General features: G+C 32.7%; 1 protein-coding gene across 10 annotated transcripts in view; it reads left to right on the top strand.

Moving 5' to 3' along the window:
- The window catches only part of Relch (RAB11 binding and LisH domain, coiled-coil and HEAT repeat containing), a 97,685-nt gene that overhangs the window by 52,307 nt on the left and 23,330 nt on the right, over positions 1 to 22,048 (top strand). For all 10 annotated transcript variants that reach the window (XR_002387299.2, XM_004858441.4, XM_004858440.3 and 7 more), the window contains 9 exons: positions 843 to 983; positions 1,349 to 1,513; positions 3,290 to 3,437; positions 9,215 to 9,371; positions 9,947 to 10,070; positions 11,988 to 12,036; positions 13,315 to 13,394; positions 16,381 to 16,487; positions 17,860 to 17,959. Coding sequence is in view for 9 of the 10 variants with exons in the window: in XM_004858441.4 (XP_004858498.1) it covers positions 843 to 983; positions 1,349 to 1,513; positions 3,290 to 3,437; positions 9,215 to 9,371; positions 9,947 to 10,070; positions 11,988 to 12,036; positions 13,315 to 13,394; positions 16,381 to 16,487; positions 17,860 to 17,959 (1,071 nt within the window). In the remaining variant the exon portion in view is untranslated. The remainder of the gene's footprint in view (positions 1 to 842; positions 984 to 1,348; positions 1,514 to 3,289; positions 3,438 to 9,214; positions 9,372 to 9,946; positions 10,071 to 11,987; positions 12,037 to 13,314; positions 13,395 to 16,380; positions 16,488 to 17,859; positions 17,960 to 22,048) is intronic.

The raw sequence follows: 22,048 nt of genomic DNA, 5'->3' as shown, positions 1-22,048 counted from the left end.
GATCAATGTGAAGTAAACATCCACCTGAAGCTTACTCATTATTACTGTTTTACCAAATTTATTGAGATATCATAAGATTAATACAAGTAACTTTTGGCCTCCACAATTACAAGAAATGTTCAAAGTGGTGGCCATTAATGTCCAGACATTTATTGGTATGGAGAACTGCTGCTTGGGTAACCTTGGTCATTGAGTTTGCTACACATGCATTTTCTTCCTTTCTTTTTTTCTTTTTTTTTGTTTTTTTTTGTTGTTGTTTATTTGTTTGTTTTTTGAGACAGTGTCTCCCTGTGTGGTTCAGGCTGTCCTTGAACTTTGCAGTGTTGGCAGCAATCTTCCTGCCTCAGCCTGCCAAGGCCTTGGATTACAGGCATGCACCACCAAGCCCAAATTGTACATACATTTTCAATTTCTTCTCTAAGCCAGCAGTGTCGTGGGTTTTCTGTAATATACGACATCCTGAAGGGTCCCCCATATGAGGATAATGCCACCTGTTAAAAAAAACATATTATTTTTCTTTTCCTGAAGTGTATGTACATTTTTTTGGCAGGCTCTGAATATAAAAACATGTTGGGAAATAATACTGAATTCAGAGTAGATATTATTACCTCTAGAGATAGAGTGTGGTGGGAGAGATTTGGAGAGAACAATATTTTGGATGTGTTTAATGTTTTATGATTCAAAAAATAAAGATTTGAAGCAAACAGCAAAATATAATATCTGTTTAATATCTGTTAATATCTGTTTAATCTGGATTTTGAACACATGGGTGTTTGTCATTACTTTCTATACCTTTTTACTTCAGTGTAAATAAATAGTAAATACGTGTTGGTTATTTTCAGAAAGAAATCCGTAGTTCCTTGGTTCTCTCAATGTTGCAACAGATGTTAATGGAAGATAAGGCAGATTTGGTAAGAGAAGCTGTCATCAAAAGCCTCGGAATCATTATGGGATACATTGATGATCCAGACAAGTATCAACAGGTATGTTTTTCAGAATGAATCTCTCTTACCCCATTATAAAATTTCTAATAATATTCTAAAACTTTGATTTGGGTACTTCATAATCTGTAGTAGGAATGACAACTATGCCAGCTTTAGTCAGTTGAAGGTAACTGCCTGGTTTCAATCTTGCAACTCAAAGGAAAGACTGTTGTGACTTCTTTATAGTTCTTCCACAGCTTCGTGTCAAAACCACCATTAATGTATGCTGTTTTTCAACCCTTCTCTTCGGTTTGCTCATCAATGGATACAAGACATTTAAGAAAATGAGAAGAGGAGTATTATGGTGACTTATTAAGTGTTTTAGAAAGTTTATTCTTCTAAACCTCTCCACTGCTCTTTGGCAGGGTTTTGAATTGTTGCAATCAGCCTTGGGTGATCCCTCAGAAAGAGTAGTTAGTGCAACACATCAAGTATTTTTACCAGCTTATGCTGCTTGGACCACAGAACTTGGAAATTTACAGTCTCATCTTATACCTACACTACTGAACAAGATTGAGAAGCTTCTCAGGGTAAGTCCGTCCTTTATTTATATAGTTTGTAGCAATTTAAAAGGTCTATTCTAAACCATCTTAGAGGACTATTGGGGAACAAAAACAGAAAATAACACTTAGCTGAATACCTGATACCAATAATTAGCAAGATTATGTTTGACTTGAGCCACAAGAGATTTGAGAAAGTTTTGCCAAAGCTAGGAGAAAATGGGCATGGTCTGCATCTATCAGAGGGCGTCACAGTTTTTACATACAGTAGTTCCAGAAACAGAACTAAAATCTGAGTTTGTGCAGCTTTCTTATTTATATGATGTTAAAATTGCTTCAATTGTGCCTATTTCACTGCAAGTTATTTCCTTACTTTTTTTTAACCTAATAATTTCATTTATTAAGTTATTGGGTCCAAATGTATCTCAACATGTTTTTATAATTTCAAAACTTTTTATTCTAACAAAGTAAAAAAATTGAAAAAAATTAGATAGACAATTCTTGACCTAGTTTTTGTTCCAAAAATTTATTTTACCCAGGTTGGCACAGTAGTTAACTATCACTAGGGGTTACAAGAGAAACTAACGTTTCATGAATACTTATTTGTGCTGTTTAGCCAGATACGTTAAATATTAAAATCCTATTTTTCTCATAACCCTTTGAGTTGTATTCTGTATTTTTTATGGAAACTGAGACATAGCATATAAGTAACTTACCAGGGGCCCATTGCTATAATATGACATAACCAGGACCTGATACCGGTCTCTTGACTCCAAACTCTTACCTTTTCTCCCTCAAATTGTTAAAGGACCTATAAGGCTCTTACAGTAAAGCATTGTAATTACTCAGTACATGGTCTTATATGTGTTCATATGTATTTATTTAATTTTTAAAATAGGGCTATTCTTTGTATAAATTTCAGAATGGGTTTTTTTTTAAAACCATAGACTGTTGACTAAGGTACACTGTTCTCTGAAACGTAGGAAATTTTTTAAATGTTTATATTCTGCCTAAGAATTATCCACACCTGGTTTTTCTTCTCCCATATTATAACTTGACCAATTCCACATTGCAATTAAAAAATAGTACATTTGGTATAGATAGAAATTCTTACATGAACAGATTAATTAAGAACTTAGTAAATAATTCATCTTTGATATTTCTGATACAGTTGCTATTTTAAATACAATAATGATATCAAGTAGATTTGAACAGCAATAAATGCTTTAATCTCTAATGATCTTCTTTTCACCTTAATATTAGGTTTCTAAATACCACACTGATCCTCTAACTCTGTTTTGTTCTGTCATCTTCTTTTTGTTTCCTTTTGAAGTTTCTTCTACTTTTTTCTGTGCCCACAATTATTTTAAAGCACTTTGAATACTTGCAAATACATATATTACCAAATATATAAAAGGACACAGGAAATACAAGAAGGTCAGTTGAAAGCACTGTTGAACATTTAAAATGATTCCTATGTCTCACTTTAATTTCTTTAACTTGACTTATAAAATTTTAAAAGATAAAGACCCACCCAACAGAAAAAGAGAACCTATAAAAAAAGTTCTCAATGTTGGAGATGACTCATGTTTACCCTGAAATTTTCCATATAAAAGATTCTGTTAGCTCTACACTGGCTTGTTACTTCTGCACATTTTGAAAGGATGTCTTCATTAAATGTTATGTTTTGAGTTCAACATACAGGTCCTTAAATGTTTTATTTGCCACAAAGGGAAATAAACATGAATCCAATTAGCAATGTAATTTCTAAAGACTAAAATTAGCTTCCATCTCCTTATGTTTCAGGAAGGAGAACATGGTCTGGATGAACATAAGCTCCATATGTATCTTTCTGCCTTGCAATCCTTGATCCCATCTCTTTTTGCATTAGTACTACAGAATGCACCTTTCTCCAGCAAAGCCAAGCTTCATGGTGAAGTGCCACAGATAGAAGGTACTGAACTCAAATTCTGGAAGGAAGATTATTAGCAGTTTAGTTTCTCAAAGAATTTTTTTAAATTGAAATTCTAAAACAAATCACTGTATGATAGCATAAGTACTATAATATATGCATATGTAGAAGCTTGTATTTATAGCTTATGTAATATCTAAGGTAAAATGTAGGGCTTCACCTTTTATGGATAAGCCTCATGATATTATTTTATATTACACTTTCTATTCTTAATCTATAGTTTTTAATAGCCTTTGTTGAGAAGCTGGAATAAATGTTTCCTTCCATGAATAGATCTGAATCAATGAAAAAAATCTTGATACTAGTATCAGTATATAGGCTTGTCATTTCTACTTCCTTTATAATTTCTTTTTCCCCAGCTGTTTCATCTTATTTTTATGTGTGGTTTTTTTTTTTTTTTTTTTGGTGCCGGGGATCGAACTTGGGACCTTGTGCTTGCGAGGCAGGCACCGGAACCACTGAGCTAAATCCCTGGCCCTCATCTTATTTTTAATAAGGGAAAGAAAATACAGGGAAATATAATTACTTCCTTCCACCCCTGCTATGTTCTTGATAGAAGGAAAATGAGCATATTAGCAAAATTTGCTTTTTTTCCGTAGAAGAACTGACTTATTTTTAGAATTACATGAAATTAATGTCAGAGGCTGTTTTCTTATCTTACTCTCCAGGTAACCAGTAAATGACCTTTGATATGTGGCAGCTGATTAACAACCTGACCACTCCTAAACTTCAGTATAAATGGCTGTTGATAAGCTATTGTTGCAGTTTTTCAGATTGGTGAACTTACTTTGTCTCTTACTGGCTTCCAATAGACAATTGTAACTTTGCAAACATCAGCAGATAATGTTTTTAGAATTTAAATTTTCAACTAAAGTAAACCTGTAATCTGTGGGATATGAAACAGTGTGTTCAAGGATGTATGAAGCTACAAGGTGAAAGTAGTATATGGTTTTTGAATGTCCCTTTTATCACACTTCATAAAGTAAAGTCTTTGAAGATAAGACTTCATCATGCATTCACATCTGATCACTTCAGATTTTACCGTTTTACTTATTAAAGAATTTTATCTGCCTAGAGATTTTCCTTTCTAATTCCTTTCTAATTGGCTGTATATGAGAATTCAGAGATTGAGGTTTTGATAGGGTAGGTTTCTTCTGAAAATTGTGAAGAAAAAGCTATTAGGTGCCTCTCCGCTAGCTTCCAGCAGTTTGCTGTAATCTTTAGTGTCCCTTGGCTTATAGACATATCACCTCCATCACTTGCCTTTTTCTTCACATGGCCCAGTCTCTGTGCACTTCTTTCAGTGTCCAGATTTACCCCTTTTATATGGACATCAGTCATATTGGATAAGAGCCTCCATCCAATATGCCTTCATTTTATCCAAATGCATATGTAACAATCCTATATTCAGTTCAACCTACAGAGACCTCAGCTCAGCATATAATATTTGTTATCTTGTTTTAATATATTTAACAAAGAAGCCTTGACTATCAATATCAATGCTTGAAATCAAGCATTTACTAGAGATTAAATGATTTAAAACAACTTCTTTACTATTCTGAATATATTCTTTTTAATTTTTATGTGACCTCCTCTTGGGATTTTCTTTATAACAAGTAATCTTGTTTTCAGGTCTTATTGACTTGTTTATTATAAGTAATGATATATCCTTACTTGAGGCATATAGCTATAGTTATGTTTATGTGTCTATATATACGTGCATATAATCTGGAATATAATTTATTATAAATAAAGATTTGTGTTTTCATAAATGATGGTATCTCATACAAATATTTTTGTGACCAATTTATTTCATAACATTAGCAATATTTTTGTCAGTAACCATTTTAGAAATTTGGAATACACTTCTGAATAAAATAGATAACATTCTTTGCCGTCATAGCGCTTACATTCTTTTAGGGAGAAAACATATCAAAGATTCACTACAGCTGTTATTTGGCAAGATAATTATGGCTATTTCCTTGACAATAAAATGCTGGCATTTTGCTAGCCTATTAAAATGCTTTCTGGGAACCTTTTTATATTATTGTTTGTTAGATACTCAATTTTTTCTTTCTATTAAAATGACAGTTAACTAGAACGATATTTTCAGGCTTCTGAAGCATTTTCTTGTGTATAATAGCTGAGTTATACATGTAATTGCTTATTTCCAGTTCTTGTTTTGCTTAGCTTAATTCTTGTTGGACTTAGTTTAAAACCTTTGGACTCCACTTTTTTTACAGTAAATTTTACTTTTCATTATTCCATATTTTTCAGTAACATCAGTATTCCATCACAGCAGCAGTTTGGAACTGGTATAATAGAACTCTGCTTGAAATTATCTCAGATGTGATTTGATATGATATAGACATATTAAACACAAATATCTCTCACTATCCAAATCTGTTGACTTCTCAGTGAAGATAATGAAAATTCAGGCAGAAACCTCAGATGGTGAGAGACAGACACCATATTATCCAAATTTCTTTCTTTTCTGTATTACAGTAGCAAATAGGAGTGTTCAGATAGCAAGGATAATCATTATCTGTACTATATTTTGTGGGGGTTTTGGTTTTTATTATCTTTTTATTTTAATGTAATACAAGTAAATATCAATAAAAATATAAAAGCCATTCTATGAAAAAATTTTTCATAACAAAAATTAGAGCATAACAATGGCAAATATACCGTGTATCATGATCTTAAAAGAATATATTTTCATTTTCTAGTCTATCTCTCAACTCACTTCCTAATAATAAACCTTTTTTGCATAAAACATTTTAATTATTAACAAAATATCTCACTCTGTGTAATTTTGAACAATTTCTTCCTATTTTGCAGTATCTGTTATGCTTTTCAGTCCTTGACACTTTCGGTTTCTCACACCAGAGACAATGTGTGTTTGATTTATTTCACTTAAAAGTATGGTTTCAAGGTGCATCCATTTACCTAGATACATCTCAAGTTCATCCTTCTTTATGGCAGAGTAGTACTCCATTATGTAAAAAACTTGTATCTTTTTTTTAATCTCTGCATCAGTTAATGGGCATTTGGGTTGTTTTCAAGATTTTGCTATTATAAACTGTACCACTATAAACATAGGTATACATATATCGCTGTGGTACAATGCTTTTAATTCTTTTGGGAAGATACCAAGGAGAATAGCTGGGTCAAATGGGATCTGTAATCCTAGTTTTTTGAGCGATCTCCACACTGATTTCCACAGCGGTTGCACCAGTCTACACTCCCACCACCAGTGGAGAAGGGCTCCTTTCCCACAGCCCTGCCAGCATTTGTTTTTGGACAACAAAGGCAAGGCAGTAGGTATCACAGTCCCTGACTTAAAATTATATTACAGAGCTACTGTGATAAAAACAGCGTGATATTGGCAAAACAAACAAACAAACAAAAACAGACCTGAGGATCAGTGGAATCGATTAGAAGATGCTGACAGAACCCCAAACACACTTAGCCACCTTCTTTGACAAAGGGCCCAGACATGTTCACTGGAAGAAAGATAGCCTCTTTAATAAATGGTGCTAGCAAAACTGACTTTCTACATGCTGAAGACTAAAACTAAACTGTGTCTCTCACCATGCACTGAACTAAAATCAAAATGGATCAAAGATCTAAATATTAAAACAGAAACACTAAATCTGCTAAAAGAGAGAGGTCATAGGAGTAGGCAAAGACTTCATGAACAAAACCCAGAAGATACTACCAAAGAATCAGCAACCAAGATCTCATCTGTTTTTTTTTGTACCAGGGATCAAACTCAGGACCTTGCACTTGCCAGGCAGGCATGGTGCCACTGAGCTAAATCCCCAGCCCTCGAGACCTCATCTTATTAAATAGCTTTTGCACAGCAAAAGAAATCACCAACAGAGTGAAAAAACAACCCACAGAGTGGGAAAAATTTTAACCAGTGGTTCCTCAGCCATAGGACTCATATCTAGAGTATGTAAAGAATTGAAAAAACTCAGCCCCCCCCCCCCCAGATTTAAAGACCCAATCTAAAAATGGCCATCTAAAATGAATACACTCTTCTCAGATAAAGTAAAAATGGCAAATAAAAAAATTTCAACATCACTGGTCATTTGAGAGATACAAATTAAAACATCTCACTCCAGAAAGATGGTTATTGTTTATTTTTGTAATGCTAAGAATTGAACCCAGAGCCTCATGCATACTAAGTAAATATTCTACTTGAGCTAATGCTCCAGCCCTCCCCTTCCTTTTTTTGAAATTTTAACTAATTAAGATAAGATTTTGCTAAATTGCCTGGGCTGGCTTCAAACTTTCAGTCCTCCTACCCTAGCCTCCCAAGTAGCTGGGGTTATAAGCATTCACCACTATGCCTGTCTCTACTTACTATATTGTTAAGTACCTGCTGCGTAATAGGAATACAAGAATGTTACTTATTCTTAGAGCATTTTTTAAATTAGGTACTATGTCAAATATTCTGAACTGTAATAAATTCCATTAAATATGTTTTGAGAAAATGCTGCATCCTCATCTATCTTTTTAGGATCATGCCCCTATCAAGAGTTGCCTCCTTTAGAAGTTTCTGGCCTACACTTACATGACCTGTTGGCATGTATTTTTCACTTAAAAGCATGCAAGAAATAGTCTCTTAATAACCTGGGATTCATTTACTGCCTGTATGACCATAAATTTTATTGATATGTTTAAACTTTTTTTTTTGGTACCGGGGATCGAACTCAGCTCCGTGCGCTTTTGAGGCAGGCAGCGGAACCACTAAGCTAATTCCTCGGCCCTTAAAATTTTAAATATACTAGGAGGGGTGGGGGTGTGTGTGTGTGTGTGTGTGTGTGTGTGTGTGTGTGTACACATTTTATTTACAGGATTTTAAAAGTAATTTTTTTCAGTTTTACCTCAAAACCTTTGAAGTATATAATATGGGACCTTGGTTATATCTGTAGTACACTATCCCTTATCTTAATGGCCACTGGCTTTAGCATTTTATATTAATGTACTGTGTATCAAAATACAAAAAAATTAAATGAAGCATTTAATGTTGGGAATTAAATACTAAAGCATTCCGTTCAATCCATGCTTTAGTGTATTTTATGTCATGAGTCTTTGCTATTATTAAATAGTCTTCTGCTCTTGACCTATTGGTACCTTATTTCCCAAAGGAAACATTTTATTATTTCCTTGACATAAACAGTATGGTGAAATTACAATTTTTTTTTTTTTTTTAGTACCAGAGATCGAACTCGGGGCCTTGCACTTGCAAGCCAAGCGGTGGAACCACTGAGCTCAATCCCTGGCCCTACAAGTATTTTTTAAACCAAATTTAAATACATATTTTACCAAAGAGTCTTGTCTTTGAGCAAATTTTAATTTAACTTAAAATTTTATTCTTTATTAGCAAACATTGATTACAGTATTTATTAACTGTATAGTCTCTCACAATCTTTTAAGATATATTGGATTTGCTCACATGTGATGAGAACTTATTTAATTTTTTTCTGACAATGGCTTTTAATATGTTTCAGTTTTATGTTTAAAGATTATAATGAGGGCTGGGGATTTAGCTCAGTGGTTTTGCTTTCGCCGCCTGCTGCGCAAGCTCAAGGAACCGAGTTCAATGCCCGGTACCAAAAAAAAAAAAAAAAAAATTATAATGAGATAATTAAATATCCGGGAAGGGACTTTATTTTTCTTTTGACAGTATAGCTAAGTTCCCAAACAGCCATTTTCCATGTGGTTTACTTTGTATCTGTTATTTCTAGTGACTAGGTTTCCTCGGCCCATGTCACCTCTTCAAGATGTGTCTACTATTATTGGAAGTCGTGAGCAATTGGCAGTGCTACTACAACTTTATGATTACCAGCTGGAACACGAGGGTACAACAGGCTGGGAGAGCTTGCTTTGGGTTGTCAATCAGTTGTAAGTTTCCACCTCCGTGTTCATTTGATACACTTGAATTAGTTCAAAGGATGATAGTTCATATTTATCCTTGAGACTGAGGGATAAAATATTATAAATATATTTTTAAATGTTTATGTATAACTTGACATCATCAGTAGTAATCTTTGGTAGGAGAGGAGATTTATACCACTGGAGATGTAATTATCTATGAAGAAGTTGCCTCTGTATTATGTCAAAGAGATTAATTTGCTGCCTTGTTTGTCCAGTAGTGGTAATGGATTTAAATTATATCCAGGCTTCTCAGTTTTTGAGGCCATAGCCAAGATGTTATGTGAGGCATTAAATCTGTAGATTTGAGTCTTATTAATTGTACTCTATTAAGTTTTTATATATTTTTATGGCAAGAATTTAAAGTTTAAGAAGTTTATACAGTAGAATATAATCTTAAGGCCTTTCAGAGGGTTGCAAACAGTTTCTTTGCTTTCAATAAACAGTGTACTATAGGTTGTTGAATCTACATTATTCCAGAAATTGGCAAGAAAGCAATAATTTATTCATATCCCCTGCCTATTTTTCTTTCCTTCCATATTCAGGTTGCCACAACTTATAGAAATAGTTGGCAGAATTAATGTTACTTCAACTGCCTGTGTCCATGAATTCTCCAGATTTTTCTGGCGTCTTTGCCGGACATTTGGCAAAATTTTTACAAACACCAAGGTAAAAACTTGTATTCTTGTTTTCTTATATGCAAGAGATGTAGCAATGTAATACGATAATGCTATAAAATAGTAAATAAAATCATGAACCCTCCCTTTAATTATATTTTAATACAGTATATTAGAATATTATGATAAAGAATATTCTAGTTGGTGATATTCTTTATTAATTTTCTTCTTTATTAATTTTATTGCTACATTTTAGGTATATAATTATAATTTCATTCATCATTGGAAATTTGTACCTTTACATAATATATCTTGGTTCTTATTTTTTCCCCATTCCCCTGTCCTCCCTTCAACCCCTCCTCCCCTGAATTTTCAATAGATGATTTAATCTAAGCTTAGTTTGTATTCAAACTTGGATGTTAGATTGACTCACTGCAGATACCTCATACATTTTCAGCATAAGAAGTATCAGCTAGGGAACTCAACTCCAATCCTTTGAATATGCTTCTGGCACTCTGCCATCTACTGCAGATTCTGGAAGCATCTGTTTGCTTGGCACACTTTGGTAAAAACCTGAGATGACTATTCTTTCTGAAAGAATATGACCTCTTAGGAATACCACAAACACTTGTGATAAATATATTTTGATCACTACCAAGATTGTCACACTAGACTATATAAGATGTTTTATAATTTTAGGTATTCAAATTGGAATGTTCTGAAATCTCAGTGTCCTCTTTAATCCTATTAATCCATTTGTCTTTATAGCATATTGTTTCCCTAGTTATTTAGATATCCAGTGAAAACTTTTTAAAAGTATAGTTGCTAAAATCAAATGTTCAGACATTTAAAAATAATCATTTAAAGTATCACATTTAACTTAGTATAGCTCTTTACTATTAAATCTATAGTTATTGAAACATTTAAAGCAAAAAAAAATATTAAAATGATAAAAAGAAGTGGACAAGATTCAGAAGCCTTAGATTATAGTCCTGATGATTGGCATTTGTGATTTGTAAGAAATAAATTAAATGATTTGAATTTTGTCTTTTTCATGTGTGGCAATCAAGAAATTGATTAGTTCCCTTTTAGTTCTTTTAAGTGTGACTCTGTAGATTAATCTTTTAATAGTTGTCTTTCTCTCAGTTTAAATTGAGTATGTAAATATGAAATGTATCAGTATTGACAAAAATTGGTCAACATGTCCCAAACAAGTAGCTGTTACTTTTCTTTTTCCTAGAAAAGCAAGTTTGAGTCATTTGAACACAACACCAAATGGTTCCCTTCAGTGGTCTGAAATATGTGATAATTCTATTGATAAGAAATTGAAACAAGCATTTGTTCTAACTTAAAATAGTAAACTATATTTAAATTTTAAGGGGTTAATAAAATATTAAGGTGGATATCACATGATGAGTATTATGTTAACTATGAAGACCCTAAATGAATAGCATTTCTTTTTCATTTCTTTTACAATATAACCAAATGCCTTTTTTTCAATAATGCTAATAAAATAATACCTACCTGTGTAGCCTTTTTAGCACCAGGCTCAATTTTTAGGAGGCAGTAATTTTTAAGCATTTAAAAATCATCTTGGGGCCCAGGGATATAACTCAGTGGTAGAATGCTTGCCTAGCATACAGAAGGCCCTGGGTTTGATCCCCAACATTGTAATCAGTCAGTTAATCAATAAAATCATCTTTGAAGTTATTTTAAGGAAAGAAGCCAAAGGCTATTCAGAAAATACTTGTTGACCAGAATTGATTTTTATCCTTAAAAGTGTTGTTTTTCAACAACTTAAATCTTTTATTCTAAGCATCTTAAGAATCTATACATTTCTGACCACTTAAACAGTCTATAAAGCAAAATAAGTAAATAAATATTAGTTGCAGTAGTAAACATTTTATTTAATCATTGATTAATCCACTGAACTTGAGATCTTTTGGATTTTTTTCTTTGGGTTGCTTAGGTAAAACCTCAGTTCCAAGAGATTTTAAGACTATCTGAAGAAAACATTGGTAAGTTGGTCACTATTGCTTTTAAAAAGTTGAATCTCTTTATTCAAGAAAAATACTGTCTTCCATATATGTATATTATATAAAGAAAGTAGCAAGTACAGTTGAAAAGGAAAATTTATATTATGGAGTTCATAGTTTAACAACTGTGTCATATCTAATATGCTTCCCATATGGTGATAGTGAGGTTAATCCTTATTTGATTTGATTGTAAATATCTACTGTACCTTCATTGTAATCAAATTGATCTAAGGTTCAGCTTCTTAAACTAGGTGCTTATATACTTGGAGATTTGAAGTTGTATATTCAAGGTACTAAAAAATTGCAAAATCAAATTAACAGTTTTTTTAAACTTTTAAAAATTAAAAATAATGGAAAAGAATGAAAGATAATATGTATGTTTAAAGTAAAAAATATTTAAAGAAACTGCAGGCTTGTATGGACAGTTGTAGCCACTTTGTTGATAGTTTTCACTGATCTATCAGTCTTCAAAAATCTACTTACTGCACCATTAGCCTAAGAAACTGTTTACATATGGATGTTGTCTACCTCAGTATCTTTCAAGTTTCTAGGAATAAATTGTGGAAAATGTTAGAAGGAATATATACCAATCTCCATTCTGTTTACCTTAGTTGATTTTTGAATATGTAGGATTTTTTAATATGTAGATAATTCTTGTCTATATCCTACCTTAATAATTTAATTTGAGTCATTTAGAAAAGTCCATTTTTGGCTATCTTCTTAAGTCTAAAAACATTAATGAGGATTTTTTTTTTTTTTAATTTGTTTTTTGGTACCGGGGATCGAACTCGGGCCCTTGTGCTAGCGAGGCAGGCGCTGGAACCACTAAGCTAAATCCCCGGCCCTGTGAGGAATTTTTTTGACAAAAGTTTTCCCCAAAGTTATTTTTAATAGCTATGTTGGTATCATATGTTTAAGCTAATTATATTAATTCTGATGAATTTGTGAAGAAAAGTTGAAGTATTTAGGAATGTTCCTTTAGGAGACTTACAGAAAATTCTGATTTGTGGTTATGAAACTAATATACCATCTCATTTAGTTATTATGTTTTCCCCAAAAAATATTTATGCTGATGGCCTTTTAAGAAGCATTAAGTTGTATTTTATGACAGAGTTGAAATATGTTGTGATCACAGTTTTCCAAAGTAATGAAAATTTTTGTAACCCTGTAAACAGTTGTAATTTTAAATATAATTTCATCAAGATTTTTTCTTTATACCTAAAACATATTGGACTTTTAAAAATATTTTAATAATTTTAGATTCCACAGCAGGAAATGGGGTCCTCACTAAAGCTACAGTCCCCATTTATGCAACGGGAGTCCTCACATGTTATATTCAGGTAAGTAAAAAATTCAGTACCTTCTTTTTAGAAGAAGGCCTTATAGTATGTCTTCTTTTTTTGTTGTTTTTTTGCTTTTTTTGGTACTGGGGATTGAACTCGGGTCCTTAGCTTGCGAGGCAGGCAGTAGAACCACTGAGCTAAATCCCCGGCCCTATATTATGTCTTCTTGATGTAAAAACATAATTATAAGTGAAAATGTAACCCAAAGGAAAATTAAAATTTGTTTATTTTATTCAATGAATAATTTATAATGGAGAATATATTTGAATAATAAGGCTTTTAGTGAAATATCAATTGAACAAGTAAATTTAGTTATTATGTGCTTTTTAAATATTTTGTTAGTGTTAGATTGTACTTATTAGCAGCTTCTTTGTGTTTCATTATAGATTTTTCATAAATAAATGACAGCACATGTGTTAGGTGAAGCAAACCAAAATGGTCTGGAATGCTTTGTCATTATTTTCAGTAAAGTAGTTTATTTTTCTTAATTGTTACTCTGTAGTAACTGCCCCAAAACATAGTATCTTGTAATAGTTATAAACTATTATATTTACTCATGATTCTGCAGTCTGGGCTTTGCCAAGCTAACTTCTCTTCTGCTGATCTTGCTGGTGGTCACTTGTTATTGATGCATTAAGCTGCTTTGTGGGTGAGATCTCAGCTAGGATGGAGGATCTCTAAGGTACTCTCTCTCCCCTTCTAGCCTCTAGAGCAGCAGAGCCAGAACTTACTACCTATTTGCTATAGGCTCATATGGGTGCAAAAGTAGAATCTGCTAGACTACAGGTTAGACCTGAAATTAGTATATCATTACTTCCATGACAGTATATTGGTTAAATAAGTCATAAGCCCAACCCAGACTCAAGAGAAGTGAATTAACCCAAGGTGTATACCAGGAGGTGTGGTTCTTTGGTTGCCACCAATGTTATTTACCATTCTTTTGAGTAAATACAAAATGATACATCTCAAAGCGTGAGAAATTTTTAAGTGTGAGACATTCCCACCTTACATGGTCTCTTGTTAAACCATTTTTAGAAATTAGAATGTGAAAATGAAGAAGGAACACCTTTCTTAACCTTTCTTCTCCCACAATACTTCTTCTACCCTTTGAATTCAAAGTACATCAATTCAATATTTATTTATTTATTTGTTTGTTTTTAAATTTTTGGTACCGGGGATTGAACTCGAGTCCTTCCGCTTGCGAAGCAGGTGGCAGAACCACTGAACTAGATCCCCGGCCCCAATTCAATATTTATTGTACTCTTCTTCCAGAACAGATTTGAATCATCTTATAGTATTAAAAAAGTTTTACAGTATAACATAATAGTTTGCAATAGATGTTCCTAGTCTACTAAAAAGCTCAGTTCAACATTAGTTTCTAAGATTACCTTATAATATGGATTCATACCAAATTAAAGTCATGAAATGTTAATAGATTGTCTCTATTGTTTTAAATTGGTGAAGAACAGTGATGTTAGGTACTAATGAAGGGCAAGACAAAGTAGTTTTTGGTGTTTTTTTTTTTTTTTTGGAACTGGGCATGGAACTCAGGACCTTGCGCTTGCGAGGCAGGCAGCAGCACCACTGAGCTAAATCCCTGGCCCTAGACAAAATAGTATGTGTACCATTCTTTAATTTAGAAGGTGTTCAGCTTAGGAACAAGTTTAGTATCTCTCTCTCCTCTCTCTCCCTCCCTGTACTCCCCCCCGCCCCCCCCACCTTTTAAAGTTTTGTTAGTATTTTTATTTTGACCGTATATACCATTTTAAAACATAATAAAGAATCTGGTACAGGGTTTTGCCTATTAGCCTTCAGAATAGATTTGCACCATAAATGAACAAGGATGTGTCTTTTGAGTTACTATGAAGTCCAAATGCATTATTCATATTTATAAAGAGATAACTGTTCAGCTCGTTAAAAATATTTAGTAAATTGAGATAATGAGAAAACGTACACTAGCAGTTAATATTTTTTCTTACTAAAAACTGTTTTTGATAGTAAACACAACTATCTTGAATCAAATACATAAAGAATATTGCTTGTTTTAAGATTTCAAAAATGAAATAGTACATTTTCAAAAAGCAAAATATCTTTGCTCATTTAGAACTATTTTGTCGCTTGTTTGTAATTTTTTCTTCAAAGTTATGTCTACTCTGTATGACATAGTAGATAACTAAAAATGAGTGAAATCTTTTTTCCAGCTTTACTTTGATGCTGATACTTTTTCACTAAATAGACTGTCATGTTTTAAAACTGCTGTATCCTTCCTTTTTCATATGAATTTTTTGTGTGTGACAGTCTTTCACTTGACCTCATTCAAAGCTAACTTCTGTTGAAAGGAAATGATATATAGTAACCCAGTCCTCTTTATGGATCTTTTGATATATTCAGAAGCTATTTATTGTTGATTTTCTATATCCTTAATGACAGCTTGAGCTTAACTTCTCAGATATTTCCTGTTAGAATGTCACATTCTCTTTTCTTACATAAAATACGTTAATTTAACATGCAATTTTTAAAAAAATTTCCTAATTTTGCAGATTTGGTTTTTCTAACATTTCTTAACAAAAAGAAAAAATATTTTCTGCTGGTCATGGTGTCACATACCTGTAATCCTAGCTTTTGGGAGGCTGAGGCAGGAGGATTGCCATGAATTCAGGCCAGCTTGGACTACATAGTGAGTTCAAGGTCATTTTGCATAGAGAGACTACTCCTCCTCCAAAAAATACAATATGTGGACTAGTAACTACCATATTGGACATCACAAATCTAAAAGAATAAAGTTACTCTTTGTCCTCATACCATAGGACATAGATGTGTTTACCATGGGACATTATCATAGATATGTTTATAAATATCTTTAGTTTTCTAATTAGAATATTTTCCCCTTGTTTGGTAACATTTTCTAATTATAGGTTGGTAATTATGATATTTAGTACTACTTGATTGCTTGGAAATTCATTATCAATATTTTCCTCTATAGGAAGAAGACCGAAAACTGTTAGTTGGATTCTTAGAAGATGTAATGACTCTGCTTTCATTATCTCATGCTCCTCTTGACAGCCTGAAGGCTTCTTTTGTGGAACTGGGGTAAAAAAATAATAATTTATAGTTTTTTAAAAGGCATATAAAGGAAAAAAATAAAAGACTGAGGAAAAAATATCAAACAGAGAGAAGCCCCAGAATGATGGCAATGGGAAGTTCCACTATAATAGTTTTTCCAATAGTTTATAGCTCTAATAATTATAAACTATTATAAGTCTCATGGTTTAAACTCTTAATAGTTTTTCCAAAGGAACACCCATCCAGATTGAAGCAGACAGGCGTTTCCAGAAAGGGGGGAGTTGAAAGGGCTGTTATATGCTTAAACAGTTAGAGAAAATAAGTAAACAAACAAATAAAAGGTTTATGAAGCCTGACTTGGTGGCACACACCTGTAATCTAATCCCAGCATTCTGGGGAGCTGAGGCAGGAAGATTGCAAATTCAAACGCAACCTAAGTAACTTAGCAACTTAGATCCTGTCTCAAAATTTAAAAATGAACTGGGGATGTAGCTCAGTGCATTGGCCCTAGGTTCAATATCCAATATGGGGGGTGGGGGTCAAATTTGATTTGTAGAATACATATGTTTTAAGTCTATACAACAACTCTCTTGGTTTTGGTTTTTGACTTAAGATTTTTTATTTTTCCTTATGTGGAAATTCTTAATGTTTTGTAATCAACACATTGTAGTTTTTTAAATGGGATAAAGAGTATGTAGGCATGTTTTCTTTGAAGCAATTGGAAAAATTAAATCAGAAAAAGTTTCAAAAAAATGCAATTCTACAACTGAAAAGGATGCCTCAATTGAAAGTGAGATCCTTGGCCTCCTTATTATTTTCTGTTTAATTTGGTTAGTCCTGCTGATAATTATATCATCTGGTTGCTAAAGTAACTTTATCTCAATCTTTACTGAAAACAGGCATATACATTTGCTAAACATACCATCTCATGTTTGGATAAGCTTCATAAAACATAGCCATCCATATATATGTTTTGAACTTACCTTATTTGAACCTGCTACAACTCGTGGCATGCATAAGACCTTTATTGTTCTTCATTGTTTATAGATACAGACACTAGACCCACAGAAGTGTAACTTACCCATCTGATTCTTTGTCCAGTACTCTTCCCTATTTTGTTATAAATTTTATTTTTCTTTAAAAATTTTATCTTTATTAAAATTTGTCACAATCGCAAATGCTTAGAGAAATTAAAAGTGTGATTTCTGAATATGATTTGTGGTTTTATAAGGTGACTTTCTTTTTTAAAGACTCTTAGCTGTGGCCTACTAAACCATACCATGTAATTCCATGTGTTCTGGTAATATTTTTGTCATTGATATTTCTTATACATAATGTTTTTCAGTACACAAATAAGGCACTATGGCTCTGTATTTTAACACTAATATTTTTCTTCCAGTGCAAATCCAGCCTACCATGAGTTACTGTTAACTGTTTTGTGGTATGGTGTTGTCCATACTTCAGCACTTGTGAGATGCACCGCTGCTAGAATGTTTGAGGTATGTTAGCCTGTGCGTATATTGGTTTCAGTTATAATGATTTCTTCTTCTTCTCCTCCTCCTCTCCTCTTCCTCCCCCTCCTCTCCTTCTCTCCTTCTTCCCCCTCCTTCCCCCTCCCCCCCTTCCCCCTCCTCCTTTTTTTGGTAGAGAGAAGGGAAAGTTTTTTAAGCAAGCTTTGCATACTATATTGTTATATTGTGTTAATATATTTTATGGCTTTAAATATTGTCTGGTTGTGTACTGTGTGATGGGGCAGAACTTTAGCTTTGATGTATTTAGAGTTTTCTAGCTTTATTGGTACCTTAAATGTTACTCAATTATCAGTTCTATTTCTCAAATTTTGTTTTAAATCTTGTTTTTGATTTCCACCTTATATAAATCATTCTGGCTATGTTTCTACTTATTGTGGTAAATGGTTACTAAAATAAACTAAAACAACAGAGTATCGTTCAAGTTGTTGAATTCATTAGAAGCATTTAAAAAATCAACTATTGCAATTATGGAAATATTTATTTTACTCATTAATCCTACTTCACTGTTCCTTCTGGAATAACACTCCTATGCATTAAATGCCCATAGACTGAGATTATTAGAATTTACAGTAATTTCATTAAATTGGCCAGCCACCCAAGTTAAACATAAAAATTGAGGTATTGCCTATATTTAGTGCCCATCAAATAGCAAATTATGTCATAGCCTATTATATATTTATAAATACATGTTTTTTGAACTTTAATTTGAATACTCTAATTGGCTTAGTGTTTCTTGATGCTTTTGAGTTACCATAGAGCCAGGCTGCCTGGGTTCAGTTTCCATCTCTGCCACCTAGTGACCTAGTAAGTTACTTGGGCAAATTTGAAATTCTCCACAACTTAGTTCCCTCATCTACAAAATCAAAAAGATAATAAAGTATCCATTTCAAAGAATTTTGTTAATATTAAATAAATTAATGTTTCTAAAGCTCTTAGTGCAGTGCCTGGAACATTAGAGCTTATAGTAAATGTTAACTATCATCATTTCTATCCATGTTGTTATTTCACAAAATAATATAATAGTATAGGGAACATATACTTATTCAAACTAAAATTGTTCCTAGTGTGCATGTGCTGTCTTAAAGCAGTTATTTCCATAAGAAGAATTGAGTAATTTAGTCTTCTACAATTTCAGAATTTCTCCACAATTTAAGATAAATTGCAGTTAGCAGGTTAGGCTACTAATACATTTAAAATACTTGCCTTCTACCTGGGTGTGGTTGTACACACCTGTAATCCCAGCACTGGGGAGTCTGAGACAGGAAAATTGCTGTAAGTCTGAGGCCAGTCTTAGTTACATAATGAGTTCAAGGCCAGCCTGAACTACATAATGAGCCCTTATAAAAAAAAAAATTTTGCCTTCTAAAATTTATGAGTATATAAGGTACATTCATGGAATCTAAGGAAAATCCATTCTTAATAGGAGATTGACTCTGTGTCCATGTCATTCTCTCAGATATTACATTTTTGATCAAAGATCTATCATCAAGGGCTCTTTGTCAAGGTGAATGCCAACAGTTTGCTTTTATGTCTAGTACAAGTTCCTTAGGTATTAATTTTGATTATATAGTGTGCTGAAAAGACACATTACTGTGAAAGAGAGTTTTTCATTTCTGTCTTCCCCCTCAAAAGGAAAAACTATTTTTATAAATGAAGAGTGAAGAGATTTTTTTTTTTTCTTTCTCTCTTTTTTTTTGTACTGGGGATTGAACCCAGGACCTTTGCATTGAGCTACCAGAGTGCTGGGGTGGCCGGTGTGCAGCACCACGCCTTGCTAAGAGCCTTTTCTTTAATACAGTCTCTTCATGAGACTATTCAAAGGTCATAAAGCTATTTCTTTCCTTAAACTCTTAGTTTCTAAAATGTATGTATGCACTGATGAAGCATACCACATAAATGAAAATAATTTAAATAAAATGAAGCTTCCAGTTCTTTTTTTTTTATTTGTTTGGTTTTTGTTTGTTTTGTTTTCCTGCCTTGTATCTTACATGTGGCCTTTGTCTGGTTTTGATTTCTATGCTTGCTGGTAGTGCTGGTCTGGAAATCATACCTGTACAAAAGCAGTTTTCAGTGTATGCTCAATTTCCGTATGAACTTGAGTCTAGCTGAGATACTACTTGAGTATTTTTTTCACATTCGTTTATGATAAAATTTTACTAAGGGCCTGGGATTTAACCCAGTGGCGCCACACCTGCCTCGCAAGCACGAAGTCCTGAGTTTGATCCCTGGTCGGTTTGGGAGAGATGGTTTGCTGAGCCATATCAGTAAGTTGTTCCAATTTTAGTATATGTGCTGCTGAAGCGAGCACAGTAAGTTGTTAATAGTTACTTTTTTGTTAATGATCCTAATTTTGAACAAAATTGTATTTATGAACTATGGTTCATAAGATTTTCTTTTATATTAATGCTTTATAATTTAGAATTAGTCCTGCTCCCCTTCAAAATGAGTTCATTCAAAATAAAAAACATTTCAAAAATACTTAAAATAACTTTTTTAAAAAGTGAAACCAAAATCTCTTGAGAAATAAATGTACCAGGAACCTAGTATGAAATACTTACTGAAAATAAACACCAAATTTAGCTTAATTTTTAGATGGAAGGACAACAAATGGATAACCCAATCAGTTACATTAATCTCATTGTTAAGAGGGCATATCTTACCTTTTGAAGCAGCAACTTAACAAAATAATTGTAGAATAATTTATTATGTGATTCTTAGTATGACATAGTGGATTTCCCAAAAGATGTATAAAAGAACTTCCTGTAATTATTTCTTATATCAATCATGAGGTAATTGAGCCTGTAATATTAGACCACAACTTATAGAAGATTTAAACATTAAGTCAGACAAGATTGAGTCTACTTTTTAGCTCCACTAATTTTTGGCTCTAATACCTTGGAAAAATTACTCCACCAAGCTTCAATTTCTTCATCTGCTAAAATATTGGTAATATTTGTACTTACCTCATCAGATATAAAGATCAAATGATATATTGTGTGTAAAAATTCATATCTCTTAGTTTACTTTCTGATTTTCTAGCTTAATTAAAGGAATTGAACTTAAAACTCCCAGAGCAATGAAAAGTTAACTTGTCTTCTAGATTATTTCTCTTTTCTTTTTGGTACCAGGGATTGAACTCAGGACCTTGTGCTTGCGAGGCAGGTGGCGGAACCACTGAGCTAAATCCCCGGCCCTATTTCTCTTTTTTAATGTCTTTAGTGGGAGTAAAATAGCACACACTTCAAGATAAACTTTACTGAATCACATCTAAGCTATCTTATTTATGATACAGAGAAGAAAGTTTTAATTAGAAGTATTTGAATTTCCTTGTCCTGTTTTTACCTGACACCTGCATTATCTAAGGGAATAATAAAAGTTCTTTTGTCATTTTATTCCTGCCTAGCTATGTTTTTTAATAAAAATTATTTCAGAATAATAGAGTAAATCCTAACATAAATTAGTTAATGATTAGTAACAATATTGCAAAATTAAGTATCTCCGCATAAAGTGAGCTGTGCACTCTAATGTATTGTATGGGCAGAATATCATACAAAAGTAATTTTTGTTACTAAAAATTCTATGGTATCTTTGATCTGTGAAGATGAGTTCCATTACTAGGTGAACAGGTTGGTTAGCATTTAGGATTAATTTGTGCTTACATCCTGAAATTGAGGGTGTAAACTCAAAATTTTGTAATATTTTTAGAAACAATAAATACTGCTCAGTATGGTCCTCCTGTTTGCAAATTAGCTTTGTTTGCTAAATGAATTATTTTTATAATTAGATATAGACAGGTTAATTCTGTTCATCATTTTAAAATTTATATGCACTTTTTAGAGAGCATAAAACAATTTAGAGATTAACTGCAACCTTTTTAAATTAAATAATTTATTTTTCCAAATATATCACAGTTCATATAGTTTCTGTCTGGGCATGGTGGCACATACCAGTAATACCGGCACTTTGGGAAGCTGAGGAAGTGGATCAGAAATTCAAGCCTAGCCTGGGCAACTTAGGGACTTACTGAGATCCTGTCTCAAAAATAAAATAATAAAA

The sequence above is a fragment of the Heterocephalus glaber genome, unplaced genomic scaffold (assembly GCF_053883595.1).
Source record: "Heterocephalus glaber isolate CG9 unplaced genomic scaffold, H.glaber_assembly_v1.0 deba00000331, whole genome shotgun sequence".
NCBI classification, from domain to species: domain Eukaryota; kingdom Metazoa; phylum Chordata; class Mammalia; order Rodentia; family Bathyergidae; genus Heterocephalus; species Heterocephalus glaber.
The sequence above is the reverse complement of the archived record's forward strand: the minus strand, read 5'-3'. Positions and strand labels throughout refer to the sequence as shown.